General features: G+C 34.7%; 1 protein-coding gene and 1 non-coding gene across 2 annotated transcripts; both read left to right on the forward strand.

Annotated features, from left to right (window-relative positions):
* The first annotated feature begins 6,483 nt into the window (after positions 1 to 6,483).
* TRNAI-AAU (transfer RNA isoleucine (anticodon AAU)) lies at positions 6,484 to 6,557 on the forward strand. The gene has a single exon. It is a non-coding gene; the product is annotated as a tRNA-Ile (tRNA).
* A 5,603-nt stretch (positions 6,558 to 12,160) lies between these two features.
* LOC131164343 (uncharacterized) lies at positions 12,161 to 15,692 on the forward strand. The gene is made up of 3 exons (XM_058121459.1): positions 12,161 to 12,418; positions 12,885 to 15,049; positions 15,356 to 15,692. The coding sequence occupies exons 1-3, from the start codon at positions 12,346 to 12,348 to the stop codon at positions 15,437 to 15,439; spliced, it is 2,322 nt and encodes a 773-aa protein (XP_057977442.1). The 5' UTR covers positions 12,161 to 12,345; the 3' UTR covers positions 15,440 to 15,692.
* The last annotated feature ends 504 nt before the right edge of the window (positions 15,693 to 16,196 follow it).

Here is a 16,196-nt window from a genome sequence, read left to right on the forward strand (position 1 = left end):
CCAATAATATCAATACGACCTCGCGCCGATAACATAAATATATGGCCTCATGCCAAAATCATATAAATACGGCCTCGTGCCGATAACATGAATATATGGCCTCGTGCCGATAATATAAATATGGCCTCACGCCAAATACATTTCAGGTATTTACATTTGAAAATAACTCATTTATCATATATTCGTCAACTCAATATAACATAACCCATCTTTCCAAAATACTTGAAAATATGTTTTACTCGTAAAAGCATTCATATCTTATCTCATCTCACGTAAAATAATATTCATGCCACACATGCTCTATTAAAAGTCATACTTCATATTTTAAAATCATGATTTTCTGACATCTCATACATACATATACTTTTTAAGCATCATAGCAGTATTTTTCCAATCGTACATTTCATTCATAATAAACGAATATAACATATGTTTTTCTGAAAATAAATCTACTCATAATCAATAATAGTTTGCATGGAAAAGAACTGCTTTAGTTTACTCCCTTACCTGGCTACTGAGAAAGCCCCCTAAAATCCTAGCCTGACCCCTGTAGGATTTCCTACTCAATATCCTGAAACTCAAAACTCTCAGTATTAAACATCAGTATTTTCATGCGTATATTAATTTCTATAACTACCATAAAGTCTAATTTGACTTAAAAAGTCTTACCTTAATTTAGGGATGATTTTCAACTCCGTTTTCCCGATGATCTGTTTTGGCAAACTTGCAGAGAACTTCGCCCGAAGTGTCGTGGTAGCCTCAAATCTTCGATCTGGCGACTGGCGGGGCCAAAATCGAAGAGAGAGAGTGAGAGAGCCGAAGAGGAGAGAGAGAGAGATTTCTTAAAAAATGAGATATTTCCCGGATTTCCATATTTATAAAGCAGTGAGATTCATTGACGAGCCCGACTTTCGTCGACGAGTCCTTCACAAGTTTCATCGACAAGACCCTGTATTCGTCGACGAAATTCAGGCTGCCTTAGAACACCTCTCGGTATTTTCTCGTTGTCGAAGTCCTATGTTCGTCGACGAAATCTTTGAAGCCTTCATCGACGAAACTCTGTGTTCGTCGACGAAGCTTGGCAGCTTCCCTTCTTTTCCCCTTTTTCCAATTTCCCTTTCTCCTTTCTTTTATTATTTAAATTCCACTCTTAAAATTCGGGTCGTTACAAATACTATGTGTTATAGCATATTAGCAGAAAATATCATGTTCATACATGTTCTATAGAATGATAAATTTTCAATATACTTGTAGATAGAAATTTTATAGAATATTCAAAATATCTTGATTTATAATATATATATATAGAAACATATATTTTCAGCATTTTTAGAATACCATGATTTCAGAACCATAACACCCAGATATTCAGATATTCTGACAGATATTTGGATATACAAATATTAAATATTTAGTCAGTTATTTAGATTTTCAGATTATTCTGATTAGTTTTATAGTATTTTAGTTATTTCAAAATCATGGTAAAACAGTAATATAGAAATATCAGTTAAATATATATATATATATATATAAAATATCAAACCCTAATGGACCAGATTCAGTCAGCAGAGCATAGTACCATAACTATTTTCGGTCCAGAGTACAGTCACATAACTCAGATAGTATGTGAATTTTCAGCAGTCAATTGTGCCTATGTTGTGGACAGGTTTCCTATCAATTAGGGTTGAGGAGGCCGATTTGACTTTCGGAGTTCAGTTGACTTATCCTAGTCAGTTAGCTAGTGATAGGTCTTGCCTTTAGTCCGCACAACCCTATTATGAGGGATTAAATCATGACTTTCAGTTATCCATTCAGGGATTTTTTTCAATTATTATATATATATATATATATATATATATTCCCCTAAAAGGATTTTTAAAAAGAGAGTAGGATAAAATATGAACTTGATCTTGAAAATGGGTTCAAATATGAGTAAGAATCAAGGAATATGCAAGTAGGCTTTCTAAATGATTTTCTTAGCTTTTTCAATTGTTTGGGCAAGTTATTTATAGGCAAACTGGAGATATAACCGTTTTATGGCCGTTGTGATGTTAAAATATATTTTATTTTGAAAACTAACCATTTTTCGGCCGTTATACGTCTTTCCCGAGAGGTTGCGAACACCTTTCAGTATTTTAAGCATAACGTTTTCTACAAAACTCCAAATTGAACGTTCTTGGTATCAACAGAAAGTTAAGAAAAAATTCCACAACTTTTATGTTGAACACTTTTTAAGATAAGAATTGATTGATTAAGAAAATCACTCATCATTGAAGCGGCAGAAACATGAAGAGAATTTTCTACTGTAGACACCCTTCAGTATTTTGGGCATTACTTTTTCTAAAAAACTCCAAATGTAACATTCTTGGTATCAAAATAAATTTAAGAGGAAATCCCACAACTTTTTGGTTGAACAATTTTTAAGATGAGAAATGATTGATCGAGAAAAGTTCTAATCAATGTGATGGAAGAAACATGAAAGAGTTTTTGAAAAACTTGTTTTGGAGATTTTCGTTCCAAAAATGATTTTTACACTTGAAATAATTTTTACACATTTGTAAAATGATTTTTCATGAAATATAGAGTGTCTAAGGTCATATAAGAGCTTCAATTCAAATAAGATGATATGCATGCATAATTGAATACTAAAAACATTACAATTGAAAAATATAAGGTCTTCAAGATTTACTCTTTGGATATCCATGGAATGCGCCAAGATATGTGATCGTTTATGTATTTCATGACTTCCATTTTGAATTGATCATTTATGCTTTCTGAATCTTAAACTTTTTCAAATACTTAATGTACAAATAAGATGTTATGATTTATTATTATCAAAATGGGATAAGACTCAAAAAGTCAATAGTATTTTACAAGGGATACCAACTGTTAGCTTTGGTGCAATCCCAAGAAGGGGGGGGGGGGGGTAAATGGTATTTTAAAATTGATTGCCTTAAGTCAAACCACTAACAACAGTATTACACAAGCTTAAGGTCAATCTAGTGCATGTAAAATAAATCAATGTAAATATACAATGGAATTTAAACTGCAATAAACGTTTAACCAGGTATGCACAATAAAGCAATAAAAGAGACGACACCCAGAAATGTTATCGAGGTTTGGCCAAATTGCCTATGTCCCCTCCTTGGCCAACAAGCACAAGGATTACCACTATAGGCTCACTTAATGGGTGGAGCGGCACCTAAACAACCAGGTCGATTAGCACAGGGCTGACCTCAACCTTACCCAGGTCAATTAGCGGGGCTGACCTCAACCTACACGCCTTAACAGGACGACACACCTGGCTTTCCCAATCGGGTCTAAGCCAATTCGGGACTATTCTAGGGCTAGTCTCCCTCTTCAGCCCGTGCCTGAAAATACAATAGATTTGAAATACAATCAAATGGTACAGTGATTGTGCTTTCGTGTAAAGCAGATATGTACCCAGTTACGCACACTATAATCAATACACTATCAAAAGATAGGATTTGATAAGCTCGATGTAGTCTAAGTGTTTACTCTCAAATATTTATACAAATATAACAATCAGTACGTGAGAGTGTAAATGGTATGATCTTTGTGTCAAAATAATATTTCAGTCACAATGCACAAACAAAGATCACAAGCACACTTCAAATGTCTCAACAAATAATATTTCTCAATATAAACCACAAGAAATATTCAAAGATGGTTTGCAAAAATATTTATTTGATCTTTATATTAAGAAGATATTCTCAATAAAAAAGAATAGTAACAAAGATCTTCAGCACGCAAGCAAATATCTCAAAATATTTTTCTTAAGATAAATCACAAGAGATATTTGAAAAACGATTTGTAAAATATTTTTCGCAACCAAAACTCAATATGAATTCTTGAGTATCGCAATGAAAATGCAAAACTCAGAAGCCCAAAGGAGTTTTTGTTAGGAATATACGAACAAATTCCCGAAACCTGTGAGAAATAAATAGAGAAAGAATAACGCCAAAGAAAAATTCAATCACATGCACAAGACAATATTTACGTGGTTCGGTAATTTTGCCTACGTCCACGAAGTTGCAGGGATTTCAATATTATCAGGAAGAAAGCACAAAGAGTGTGGCGATACAATTCTCTCGCTCTCGTTCTCTCTCGCGGATACAACCACACAGAAACCCTAATCACCCGAAAGCACCCTTTTATATGTTGCGCCTAGGGTTCCGTTTCGAATGGGCTCCAAAAACTTTCCCCGGGGGCGTTGCCCCCGGATCCCCACAAGTTCGGGTTGTACTGCTTAGTCCATGGAGCGAAGGCTTGGGCCTAGAAATCTCTAATTAAATAGAGGTCGAGTCGTCATCCAAATCAAAACATAACTAGGCTCCACAAAAGCCCAACAGTTTTCCTATGGAAGGCTTATTTATGAAGCTCCCTAGGAGAACTTGTAGCTTACTCTCTATGAAATATAGATCACAAATAAACCAACCAAAAGAGAGTATAAGATAGGTGAGATAAGCACAAGAATACTCTTACAAGGAGGTATTTGCAATATAAATGAGTAAGAGTAGGAGTTTAAAGCTTGAATATGAAATATGGGTTTTTTGAGATTGAGAGAATTTTGGCTAATTATATTTTCTAATCTCTTACTAATTATTCCAAATGAGGGGGTATATATAAACTACCCTTAAAATATAACCGTTAAGGACACATATGGGATTATTAGGAAAGTTTTATTATATTTTAACCAAGTTAACCCCGTTTAAAAATATTAACCACGGTAAAAATTAAAGGGCAACCCGAGAGGTCCGGTTGACCAGAATTGTTTCGGTCGACCAGGACTCAAATGGTTCGGTCGACTAGGGGGATTTTGAACTGAAGGCTCGGTCGACCGTATATATGTGTCAAGGGCAATTTTTTGAGATTTGGTCGACCAGGAGAAAATTGAACTAAATGGTCGGTCGACCGGGATAGGCAATTTTTCAAATTAGCGCGGTTCGATCGACCAGGAGATTTTGAACTAAATGGTTCGGTCGACCAGACCGTTGGGGCAACTCCCGAGGACCCTCGGTCGACCAGGTAGTTGGAGTACAAAATTGGCACGGTTGACCAGATGGTCAAATTGTTTGACCCAGGGAGGTTTCGGCCAACTGGGAATTTTGAACTATGACGGTTTGGTCGACCGGACTATGGTCAAACTGTTGACTTAGTCCGGGTTCAGTCGATCGGGCGTATTTGTACTGTGAAGTACGGTCGACTGAAAGTACCCATTTAGAGCATTTTTGTCCCATTTAAGCATGCAAACACTCTATTTAAATGAACATTCATATATATGCATGAGTGAGTGTCATAGGGTCAATTCTAGGCCTTTTTCAAGACATCGAAAAAATCCGGTGTCGGTCGACCGAAGAGTGTTCCCTAAAGTCCATCTATGGTCTTGAGCTTATCGATCCTTCAATGCAGGTAAGACATTAATTATTACAGACCATGTTCTCCAAATTACTATTACAGACCCAAATGAATGATTAAATTACAATACAATATAAATAGGGTCTTCAAGTCTTCACTTCATGTGTCGTGTGTGTGCACCATAGGATACGTTCGATCGGTCCTGCAAGCAAACTCATCAAACCATTTAATACTAGAGTATTTGTCATAATCAAAATAAGGTATGACCCATAGGGTCAACACCAACATCTGAAAAGACATTCATTGGAGCTTATTTGACTAAACACATTGGAAAGGGTAATAAAGGCTATGAGAATTTATGAGTAGAACACCCAAACATAATATTCTTGTGTCACTATAATCACAAGAAGTCTTTCTAAAAGTAAAAATTAGGCTTGATTTTTCAAATCAATCACATTAATCAGTCTTGTATAATTATTTTGTGTATGTAAAATTTTGAGTCCCCAAATTGAACTATTTTCTATAATTGATTGATAAATTTTGTGATCTTTTACTTCTTAAAGATGACTCTTGGTAATTGATAATTTCAAGATTTTGTCAGCAAGATGTTACGATTTAGTTAAGCCTCAGGACTACGATTTTTCAGTCGAAATCAAAGTTTTAAATCTTGGTATTTAAATGGATAAGAGTAAATGAGCAGAGCAAATTCATTAGTCAAGTGTATTTAAAGGGTCTCGAATCTCATTGTATCTAAAAAAGGTTATGATATTTTTTTATTTTTATTCCTTTTCTTATTCAGATGTGCCTAATTTTACTTTGTAATTACTTAAGATTTTAGGCATATTCTGTTATTTTTCCCAAAAAAAATTGAATCGTTTTAGTGTGTAGAGAGTCTAATAAGAGCCGGTGATGGTACTTACAAAAAAATTACCATAAGTAAACTATGCTTTACTCTAACTCATTCTCTTTGGAACCAATGATATTTTGGTCCCGCTAGGCAGACAGATGTTCGGATTCTTACAACCAAGTCAAATGCTTGGCCGGTTGGTCTGGAAACCTTAGCACTAAATTGATATTGAAGGGTACTCTCTCTCTGACACGCAAGGCCTATTAGCTCAGTTGGTTAGAGCGTCGTGCTAATAACGCGAAGGTCGCAGGTTCGAGACCTGCATGGGCCATTTACTGGATCATCTTTTTGGCTGTCCTAATTGGCTGTTGCCCGCTTCAATTGGGATCTCCTCAGGCGCTCCATTTATTTGTTCTTTTCTACTTTTTATTGGCACAACAATGTTTTCCTCATCCTTTTTTTAAAAAAGATTTTTTACGACTGAAAAAATAAGATCTAATATTTAATTATTCTTATTTGGTTGTATTATTCGGTAATATTTTTATTATATTAAAGAAGACAAAATGAAAGAGAATACAAAAATAATTATTATATTATTAAAACAAGACACATGACTTAAAGAATTTATAAATATTACGAATTTATCTTCACTGGTATAATAAATTAAGATAAAATATAAATTTAATAAATGCATAAATACAGCACATTATTTTCAAGGAAGAACTGTATTAAGAAATAAATACTAGTTTTGTACACAACTGTTCTTCTTCACTTAAGGGTGTGCAATCAGTTGGTTCGGATGATTCAGTCATATAACCAAATTAATTAAATTTTTTCAGTTAACCTCATCCCATAACTGAACCGAACGAATTGAGCTCGTTAGCCAAACCGTACCTGACCGAATCGAATTTTTGGGTAATCCGGTTAATCGAATTTAACTGAATAAAATTAATATTAATTATAAAAAATATGAATGTGTATAACTTGTATGCCGAAATGGGAATGGCCGAATGAGAAGGGAATCTAGGAATTGGTGAATGGAACATTGGAAGTTTGGAACTCTAGCTTAAAATCATATAATTTAATAATTTATATTTAATTATTAATTAATTACAATTCGGATAATTCGGTTAACCGAATTACTTTTTTTTCCCATAATTGAACCGAAAAATTGAATACCCAAATTTACCCCATTTTGAACCAAACCGAACTACAAATTAACTGAATCGAACCGACTAAATTCGGTCGGTTAATTCAATTAAAACCAAATTACACTCAGCCCGGTCTTCACTCCTTGATTTTCTATTTTTTTAATTTTAAAATATATTTTTCATTAAGCATGTTAAGATATATATATTTTTAAATTTTTTAGCTTTAGGAGTTTGTGTTTAGGAGTATGAATTTTAAGATTTAAATTTAAATCTATTTTAATTGAACAAAATGTGATATAAACTTATATTAAATTTCTTCTAATAAACACAAATTCAAATTCAAACCCTCTCTAAAACACTAGCTTAAATTAAATTAATTGTCAAATAAAAATCCTCTTAGTTTGAGCACTTTGAGAAATAGATTTTAAAAATCTTAATCTTTTCAGGAAAAAAAAAAAAAAAACAAAACAAAATGGGAGACCCTTATTTGTCAAATAATTAAACCATACACTTTCCACTAAAACATAATTAACCCAATAATATAGAAATTTAAAAAAATATATAAAAAAATCCACAATTCTAATGGCATAATAAAACATTTTTAGTGAAAAAACAAACAATAACCAATTAAAGCACGTTAAGGTTGATTTTTTATTTTTTGATTTTTACTTCGCTATGTTTAGGAGAATGAATTTTGAACATTAAATTTGGATTGATTTGGGTGGATTTGGACAAATTTTAATATAATTTTGTATTACATTTTATTCAAATATAATATAGTTTTAAATCAAACTGCTCTCCAAATATGGGGTTAATATACTTATTTTGTGTTTGAGAGTTTGGGTTTACAAGTATGAATTTGTTTCGCTATATCTTTTAAGATCCCTGAAAATGTAATGCACTTGGACAATAATGCCCTTATAATATAATTTAATTACATTTTATTATTTTTCATGTATATTTATGACACACATGAACTCTGCCTGTGATGCACTTAATGTTCTAATTTTTTCACACACAGCCGCTCCTAAGCCCGAGTTAAGGAGGAGGGTTGCGTTAGGTAACTGATAGCTCGTGTAAAATTTGTCAGATCACTATAATATGAATTCTTACCAAATATTTGCTGGGGTGTCCCCTACGAGCGACGCGTTGCACTTGAACGACCCGGGTGTAGCGAAAAGTGGGCGAGAGTGGGCTACGTCGTCACCCCGAAGCGACGCACCGTGTCGGCGCCCGAGTACGGTGTCAAATATGCGAGGGTTCTTGTATTATTCTAGACATGGGCAGGTAAAGACGTTAGTTTAGGAAACTAGGATTAGATTAACAACCAATACAGGGACATTTACGGGTAAAAGTATGGAAATTGTGGATACAATGATTAGAAGAAAAATTAATATAATTAACCTTCAAGAAACTAAGTGGGTGGGGGAGAAGGCTAGAGAAATCGATAAATCAGGATTTAAACTTTGATATACTGGAAAAGAAAAACATAAGAATGACGTAGGCATTATTATAGATAAAAACTTAAAAGATAGCGTTGTGAATGTAACTAGAATAAGGGATAGAATTATAAAAATTATGATGATATTAGGACAAGAGATAATAAATATCATTAGTGCTTATGCTCTTTAAGTTGGCTTAACATAAAATCTTAAGAGACAATTTTGGGAAGATACAGATAGTATTATATAAGGCATAATAGGGATTGAGAAAATATTTATAAGAGGAGATCTGAATGAACACGTTGGAAGAGATAATAAAAATTATGAGAGGATACATAAAGGATATGGATATGGTGACAAAAATGAGTCCGTGGAGATGATCTTAGACTTTGCTATGTCATATGATTTTAGTATAATGAATATTTGCTTTAAGAAAAGAGAAGAACACTTAATAACCTTTAAAAGTGGACAAAATAGAAGTTAAATAGGTTTTTTTTTTTAACTAGGAGGATAGATCATTTATCATGTAAGGATTGTAAAGTTATTCCAGGTGAAAGTCTAACCTCACAACATAGAGTCTTAGTGTTAGATATATGTATTAAAAAATGGGAGAAAAAGGATAAAATAAACCAGTGTAGGAGAACTAGATGGTGGAACCTAAAAAGAGAAAATATAATAAAATTTAAAGATAAAATGATTAAAGATGAGGATTAGACCTTAGAGGATGAGATAGATACAAATACTCTTTAGAATATATTAGTTAACCTTATTAAAAAGATAGCAAAAGAGATTTTAGGTGAATCAAGGGGGAAGATTCTCAAATAGCAAAGAAAGTTGGTGGTGAGATAAAGATGTATAAAAAATCATAAAGACAAAGAAATTGGTATAAAACGTGGCACAAATGTAGAAATAGAGATAACTTTGAAAAATATATGGAGGCAAGAAAAGATGTAAAAAGGGCCGTTAGTGAAGCTAAATATAGATCATTTAATAATTTGTATGATAGATTAGATACAAAAGAAGGGGAAAGAGATATATTTAAACTTACTAAAGCTAGAGAAAGGAAGAGCAAGAACTTAGGAAATGTAAAATGTATAAAAAGTGAGGATGATATTGTCTTGGTTAAGGACGAAGATATTAAAGAAAGATGGCGAAATTACTTTAGTAAGTTGTTTAATGAAAACCAAATAGAAAACTTAAACTTAGAATTGTCAAATGAGGAAAAGACTAAAAATATAAGATTTATTCGCAAAATTAGAGTTAACGAAGTTAAGTTTGCACTAAAAAAGATGAAAAATGGGAAAGTTATGGGACCAGATAACATCCCAATTGAAGTTTGGAAATGCTTGGGTGATAACAGAATTATATGGTTAACTAATTTATTTAATACAATTGTAAAAATTAAGAAAATGCCAGATGAATAGAGAAAAAACACTTTAATACCTCCATACAAAAATAAAGGAGATATTCAAAATTGTAATAACTATCATGGAATAAACTTATGAGTCATACGATGAAACTATGGGAAAGAGTAGTTGAACAAAGATTAAGATTAGAAACGAAGATCTCAAAAAATCAATTTGATTTTATGCCTGAGAGATCTACCACAGAAGTTATTTATCTTTTAAGAAGATTAAATGAAAAGTTTAGGGAAAAGAAGAGAGACTTGCATATGATATTTATTGACCTTGAGAAAACATATGATAGGATACCTAGGGAAGTTCTATGGTGGGTTTTAGAAAAAAATGGTATATGTTGTAGGTATACCGATGTCATTAAGGATATGTACGACGGAGTAATGACTAGTGTAAAGACTATAAATGGAGAAATTAGAGAATTTCCAATAACCATAGGGGTACATCAAGGATCTGTTTTAAGTCCTTATCTTTTTGCTTTAGTGATGGACTAATTGACTAAGAGTATTCAAAAAGAGGTTCCATGGTGTATGTTGTTTGCAAATGATATTGTATTAATTGATGAAACTAGGGAGGGAGTAGAGGTTGAGTTAGAATCATGGAGAGAAGTTTTGAAATCTAGAGACTTTAGGATAAGTAGAAATAAAATAGAATATATGAAATGTAATTTTAGTAATGATAGGAGGAATATTGGAGATAAAGTTAAACTTGATGATAAAGAAATAAATAGCACTTGTAGATTTCGATACCTTGGACCTATTATGCAAGCTGAAGGAGAAATTGAAGATGATGTAATGCATGGAGTTAAAGCAGATTGGGTAAAATGGAGAAGTGCTTCAAGAGTGCTATGTGATCGTAGAATACCCTAAAAATTGAAAGGGAAGTTTTATAAGACAATTATAAGACCAGCTATGCTATATGGATCAGAATGTTGGGCGACGAGGAAATATAATATCCAAAAAGTAAACGTTACCGAGATGAAGATGCTTAGATAGATGAGTGGTATAACATTGAAAGATAAATTAAGGAATGAACATATTCGTGATAAGTTAGGTGTAACTCTTATAGAATATAAAATAAGGGAGGGACAACTCAGATGGTATGGACACTTGCAACGTAGGTCTTATAGTGTACCTGTGAGAAAGAGTGACTTAGTTACTGTTGGGGGGGAGTAGAAGGGGTAGAGGTAGACCTAAAATAACTTGGAAGGAGATAGTGAGTAAGAATTTTAATATCTTTGAATCTATCAAAAGAAAGGATTCACGATCACATAAAATGATGGAAAAAAATTCATATATCCGACCCCACTTAGTGGGACTGAGGGTTGATTTTGTTGTTGTTGTTGTTGTTGTTATTTATGACACACATGTCAAGACTATAATGATCATTTTCTTAAAATACTGTTCCTATGCTAAGTCAAAGATTAACATGAGAATTCTCTTAAATTCTTTGAAATCGTACAATTGCAAATCAAATAAAAATATTTACATTAAATATATATTCTATTTCTAGAGAATGAAAAATTTTAAAATATTATATAAAAATAATTTTGATGTTGTGATCCAAATGATTCCTAAATTAAATAAACTGTTAATTGTGAATCCTCTTAATTCAAGTTATAGATTTTAAAATCTAAATATTTTCAAAACGAAAACAAAAAAAAGGACACATTTTTTGTCAACTAATTAAACAAAACACTTTCCCCAAAACCATTATTAATGCAATCAGATTGAGATTGAAAAAAACATTTAAAAAATATCCGCGATTTTTAGGAAAAAAAATTAGCAATGGCTAAAGCATCACCTTCCAATGTGGCCGTTGTGAACCTGACACCTGCAACGGTCAAAAAAATAAAAAAAGAAAAAACAAAAGGAAGCAGCCAAAGATTCAAAGTTTCAAACTCCAAATTTCCGTGTACTGTAATTTGCTTGCCAACGGTCATCTCTTTTTCTAGTTTTCTCGTTTCTGCAATCCCAGATACGTTCTCCTCTCCCTTCCTCCGCATTCCAAAACCAAATCAGAAAACGAACACGACCAATTAAAAGGAAAATTTTTAATTTTCTTCTTTAAGAGAAAAGAACCGCTATTGAACACGAGTGAAGGTCACAGAAATGGAAAGTGCGGATAAGGGTTTCTCATCAACGTCTGTCAAACCTTCTGCTACTCCCAAACGCCAATCATCTGGTACGACAACCACTCTCTCATTATCTCTCTCGGTTCTAATTTTTTGCGTATCTTGAGAGCCGTGTGCGTTCTTCATGCTTCGATTGGTTGCCTAGAAGCCATAAGAAAATTAATTAAGAGTACGGAATTCAATAACCGTTTTTTGGACTGAGTTTGCATCTGCAAGAATTTAGAACTTTTTAATTCCATTGGGTTCTCAGCAACCAAACAGAGCATTTATGGGTTTTCTTTCAGTTCTCTCTTTGTTTCAGAATTTGCACAACGAAATTTGTTTGCCGAGGAAACATAGGAAAAAATAGGAAATCAAACAGAGAGTTTGGAATTCCCTAACCGTTTTTGGGACTGAGTGAGAATTTAGTACTTTGTTTTTCCACTGGATTCTCGGCAACCAAACAGACCATTTAAGGATTTCTTCCAGTTCTCTCTAGGTTTTAGAATTGCGCAAAAAATTTGTTTCTCTATATAGATGCAGGCGGGTCCAACGAAAACGATCAAAACTATCAGCAAACGGGTCCAAGTTCGCAGAACTTAAAGACGCCATCGGCAAAGAACTTCATGTCACCCACAATTTCTGCGGCTTCTAAGGTTGTCGTTCCAAGAAAGAAGATCTTGAGTGAAAGAAATGAAGCTTCGGGTTTGATTTCATCTGATACCCAAGTTCTGAAAACCCGAAATCTCGATTCCAAAACTCCTGTAAATATGGGCGTCATTGATTCTGATGGGTCTCGTTCTCAGGTCACGCCATTTGACGAATTACTGTCTGGGGATTCTGAGTCAGATGGTGATGAAGAGAACGTATTTGTTCCCAATTTGTCATCTGAACCTTACGATCCTCTGACGAACTACCTTTCCCCAAGGCCCAAGTTCCTCCGCTACAACCCTAATCGCCGCCGCGAGATTTTTCTTGCCCAAGAAGTAAAAATTATGGGAGGAAAAGACTGGTCGAGTGTAGATAGAAGTGCTTCTCTAGGCACCGAGAAACCCATCATTGATTATTCTGATATTTCACAAGAAAGTCTTGCAAAACAAGAAGGCGAGGCAATTGATGAAGGATATGATGATGGGGAAGATGATGATGATGATGAGGAGGAGGAGATGGAGGAAGAGGAAGAGGAAGAAGAGACTGAAGAGGAGGAGGAGCAGAGAAGCTGGGGTTTTAAAGTGGTGCTGAAAAATTTGCTTTGGGTTGCTATTTTGTTTTTGTCTACTTCATATATATCTTCTATGAACTCTCCCACACCTTCGCCCGCTTCACAAGCTGTAGAATCTCTCAAAGATGGGTACCAGAAGATCCAGAACTACATATATGGAGCTTCTTCAATGAAGAATTTCGAAGGGGAAATTGATTTCCTGCGTCAAAGAGAAGAATCAGAAATTGGTGGTTTTGCGAATCAGCATGCTCTTTGTGAAGGGATGGTTGAAGTTGAAAAGGAGGGGGCAGTGGAAAATACTGGTGGGTTGGTTGTAGCAGTGGAGCTGCAGGAAGGAGGACATGAAGACGTTAGTAATCATGAAAGGGAGAAGAAGCCAGAGGAAGTATCTGACCAAATGGCTGAGGAAGAGGATCATGAGTTGGAAGGGATAGAAACTGGTGGGTTGGCTGAAGCAGTGGAGCTGCAGGAAGGAGAACATGAAGGCGTTTGTAATCATGAAAGGGAGAAGCCAGAGGAAGTATCTGACCAAATGGCTGAGGAAGAGGATCATGAGTTGGAAGGGATAGAAACTGGTGGGTTGGTAGAAGCAGTGGAGCTGCAGGAAGGAGAACATGAAGACGTTTCTAATCATGAAAGGGAGAAGCCAGAGGAGGTATCTGCTGATCAAATGGCAGGGGAAGAGGATCATGAGTTGGAAGGGACAGAAACTGAAGCAAAATCTGATTCTTTACTAGATCATCTGAGTTCCAACTCTGAGTGGGTGGATCATCATCATGAGACAATCTCATACTATGGTTCAAACTCCAACGATGAAGTTGAGCCATTTGACGCTATTTCTGATGAGGGAGCTGGGAAAGTGGCTGATGATGAAGTTGATCTGGCAGTGGAGATGGACAATGATAATGCTGACTTCAATCCTGAAACAAGAGGGGTTATGGAACATGTGGGAGCTGCTGAATCATTTACCAAAACTGTGTTTGGAATTTCTACAGTTTCTGCTACTGTGTTGTCTGTGGCTTTGGGATTATATTTTCGGCATCGAAAAACATCTGGAAAGGTGTTTTCTTCACCAATTGTAGAACCGAGTACTGAAACGTTGGTAGCAGCCAAAAGCAGACTAGTAGTGCCCATTGAGAGAGAATTGAATTCTAATAAAGATGCTCTGGTGAATCATTCGTCTTTGGTTCATTCAATGGAAGATGCTCCGGAAGAATCTTACCAAAGCCGTGCCCCAACAGTTGAGCTTCTAGGGGAGTTTGTGATCGGAGAAGAGTTTGCAATAAGTAGCTCCCTTAGGAGTTGTGACATGAAAAAGAAGGTGGAAGCTGAGGAAAGCATTCTTTCTGTTTCTCAAGAGAAGAGTTCGCGGAGCAAAGCCCGCTTGGTTCCTGTGCACACGCAGAAGTCTCCTTCGGGGTTCTCTAGCATGGATTCATATGGAAGCCTTACTCCTCAGAAAGAGAGAGTGAAGAAAGAGGTGAGTAGCAATAATATTTAGTTTTAGTTGATTGCAGAGATGATTAGCTATAATACTTGTTTTTTTTTGGTCATTGAATTTTATGAGTGCTACTTGTTGGCAATTGCAGCTGAGCATTGGATTCATGAAAATTAACAGTGGGGAAACAAAATTTAATCATTGATAATGGCATCCAATTATTAGCAATTGTTCTTCACAAAATAAGTGCCATTCAAACTAGAGTTTTAGGACTTCTAATTGCATTTTTCAAGGAAGACAATCAGCTTCAGTTTTAATTTCTGTTTTTGAATTTTTGAATTGAAACAGGAGAGCAGGGACGGAGAAAGCCCGGTGGTTGCAACTCCTGTAAGGCGATCAAGCAGACTTCGCAATCGTGCAATGTCCCCGTGAATATCCATGAATTTAACTGTTTCTTCTTTACTGCACGAATTGAAACAGCGATCTCGGTTGTTTCATTCTTCATCTTTCTTCCACTAACTCTATCATTGGGAAGAATGGCCAGCAATGTGGCTGGCTGGGTTGTAGCGATTATCTAGATTCAACATGTAGGATCTGAACACATTTTATGTTTTTATTTTGCATTTAAGTTGAAAGCAATTGCTGAATTGTTGATAATTTTAATTTGCCTGCGGGTTGTTTCCAATTTGTCATCTCTATAATTCTTGTTTCTTTTATTCTTGCTCTTTTATTTGTTTCAATATGTGATGGATACATCGCTAAAGAAAGTGAATGAGTAAGAATTTAGGGTTTAGGGTTTAGGGCTAAAGAAAGTGAATGTGTAAGAATTTAATGGTGCCAAAAGAATGCACCACAAAGGAAGATTATTTTGCATGAGATTTGAAATTGTGTTGACATTTGGCTTAGCAAAGAGCTTGAAGGAATGGGCATAGCTGTTGATGGGAATCAGTTTTCTAGTCTTAGTTGCATTTTCACAAAATATTTTGGGTGTAAAGTGGGCAAGCAGGCGCAAAATTCCAAGATAGAGGAGTTTGTAAATAGAATTTTGGAAAGGGTTGAAGAGAAATTGGCTGGCTTCGCCTCCTAGTGTGTGGTACCTATGGAATGATTTGCAGGATAGAAGAAGTTCAGACAAATGAGATTGTGTAGCTGTAAAAATTAGTTTCCATTTTACATTTTCAAAAAAACT

The sequence above is a fragment of the Malania oleifera genome, chromosome 9 (genome assembly GCF_029873635.1).
Source record: "Malania oleifera isolate guangnan ecotype guangnan chromosome 9, ASM2987363v1, whole genome shotgun sequence".
Taxonomy (NCBI): Eukaryota; Viridiplantae; Streptophyta; class Magnoliopsida; order Santalales; family Ximeniaceae; genus Malania; species Malania oleifera.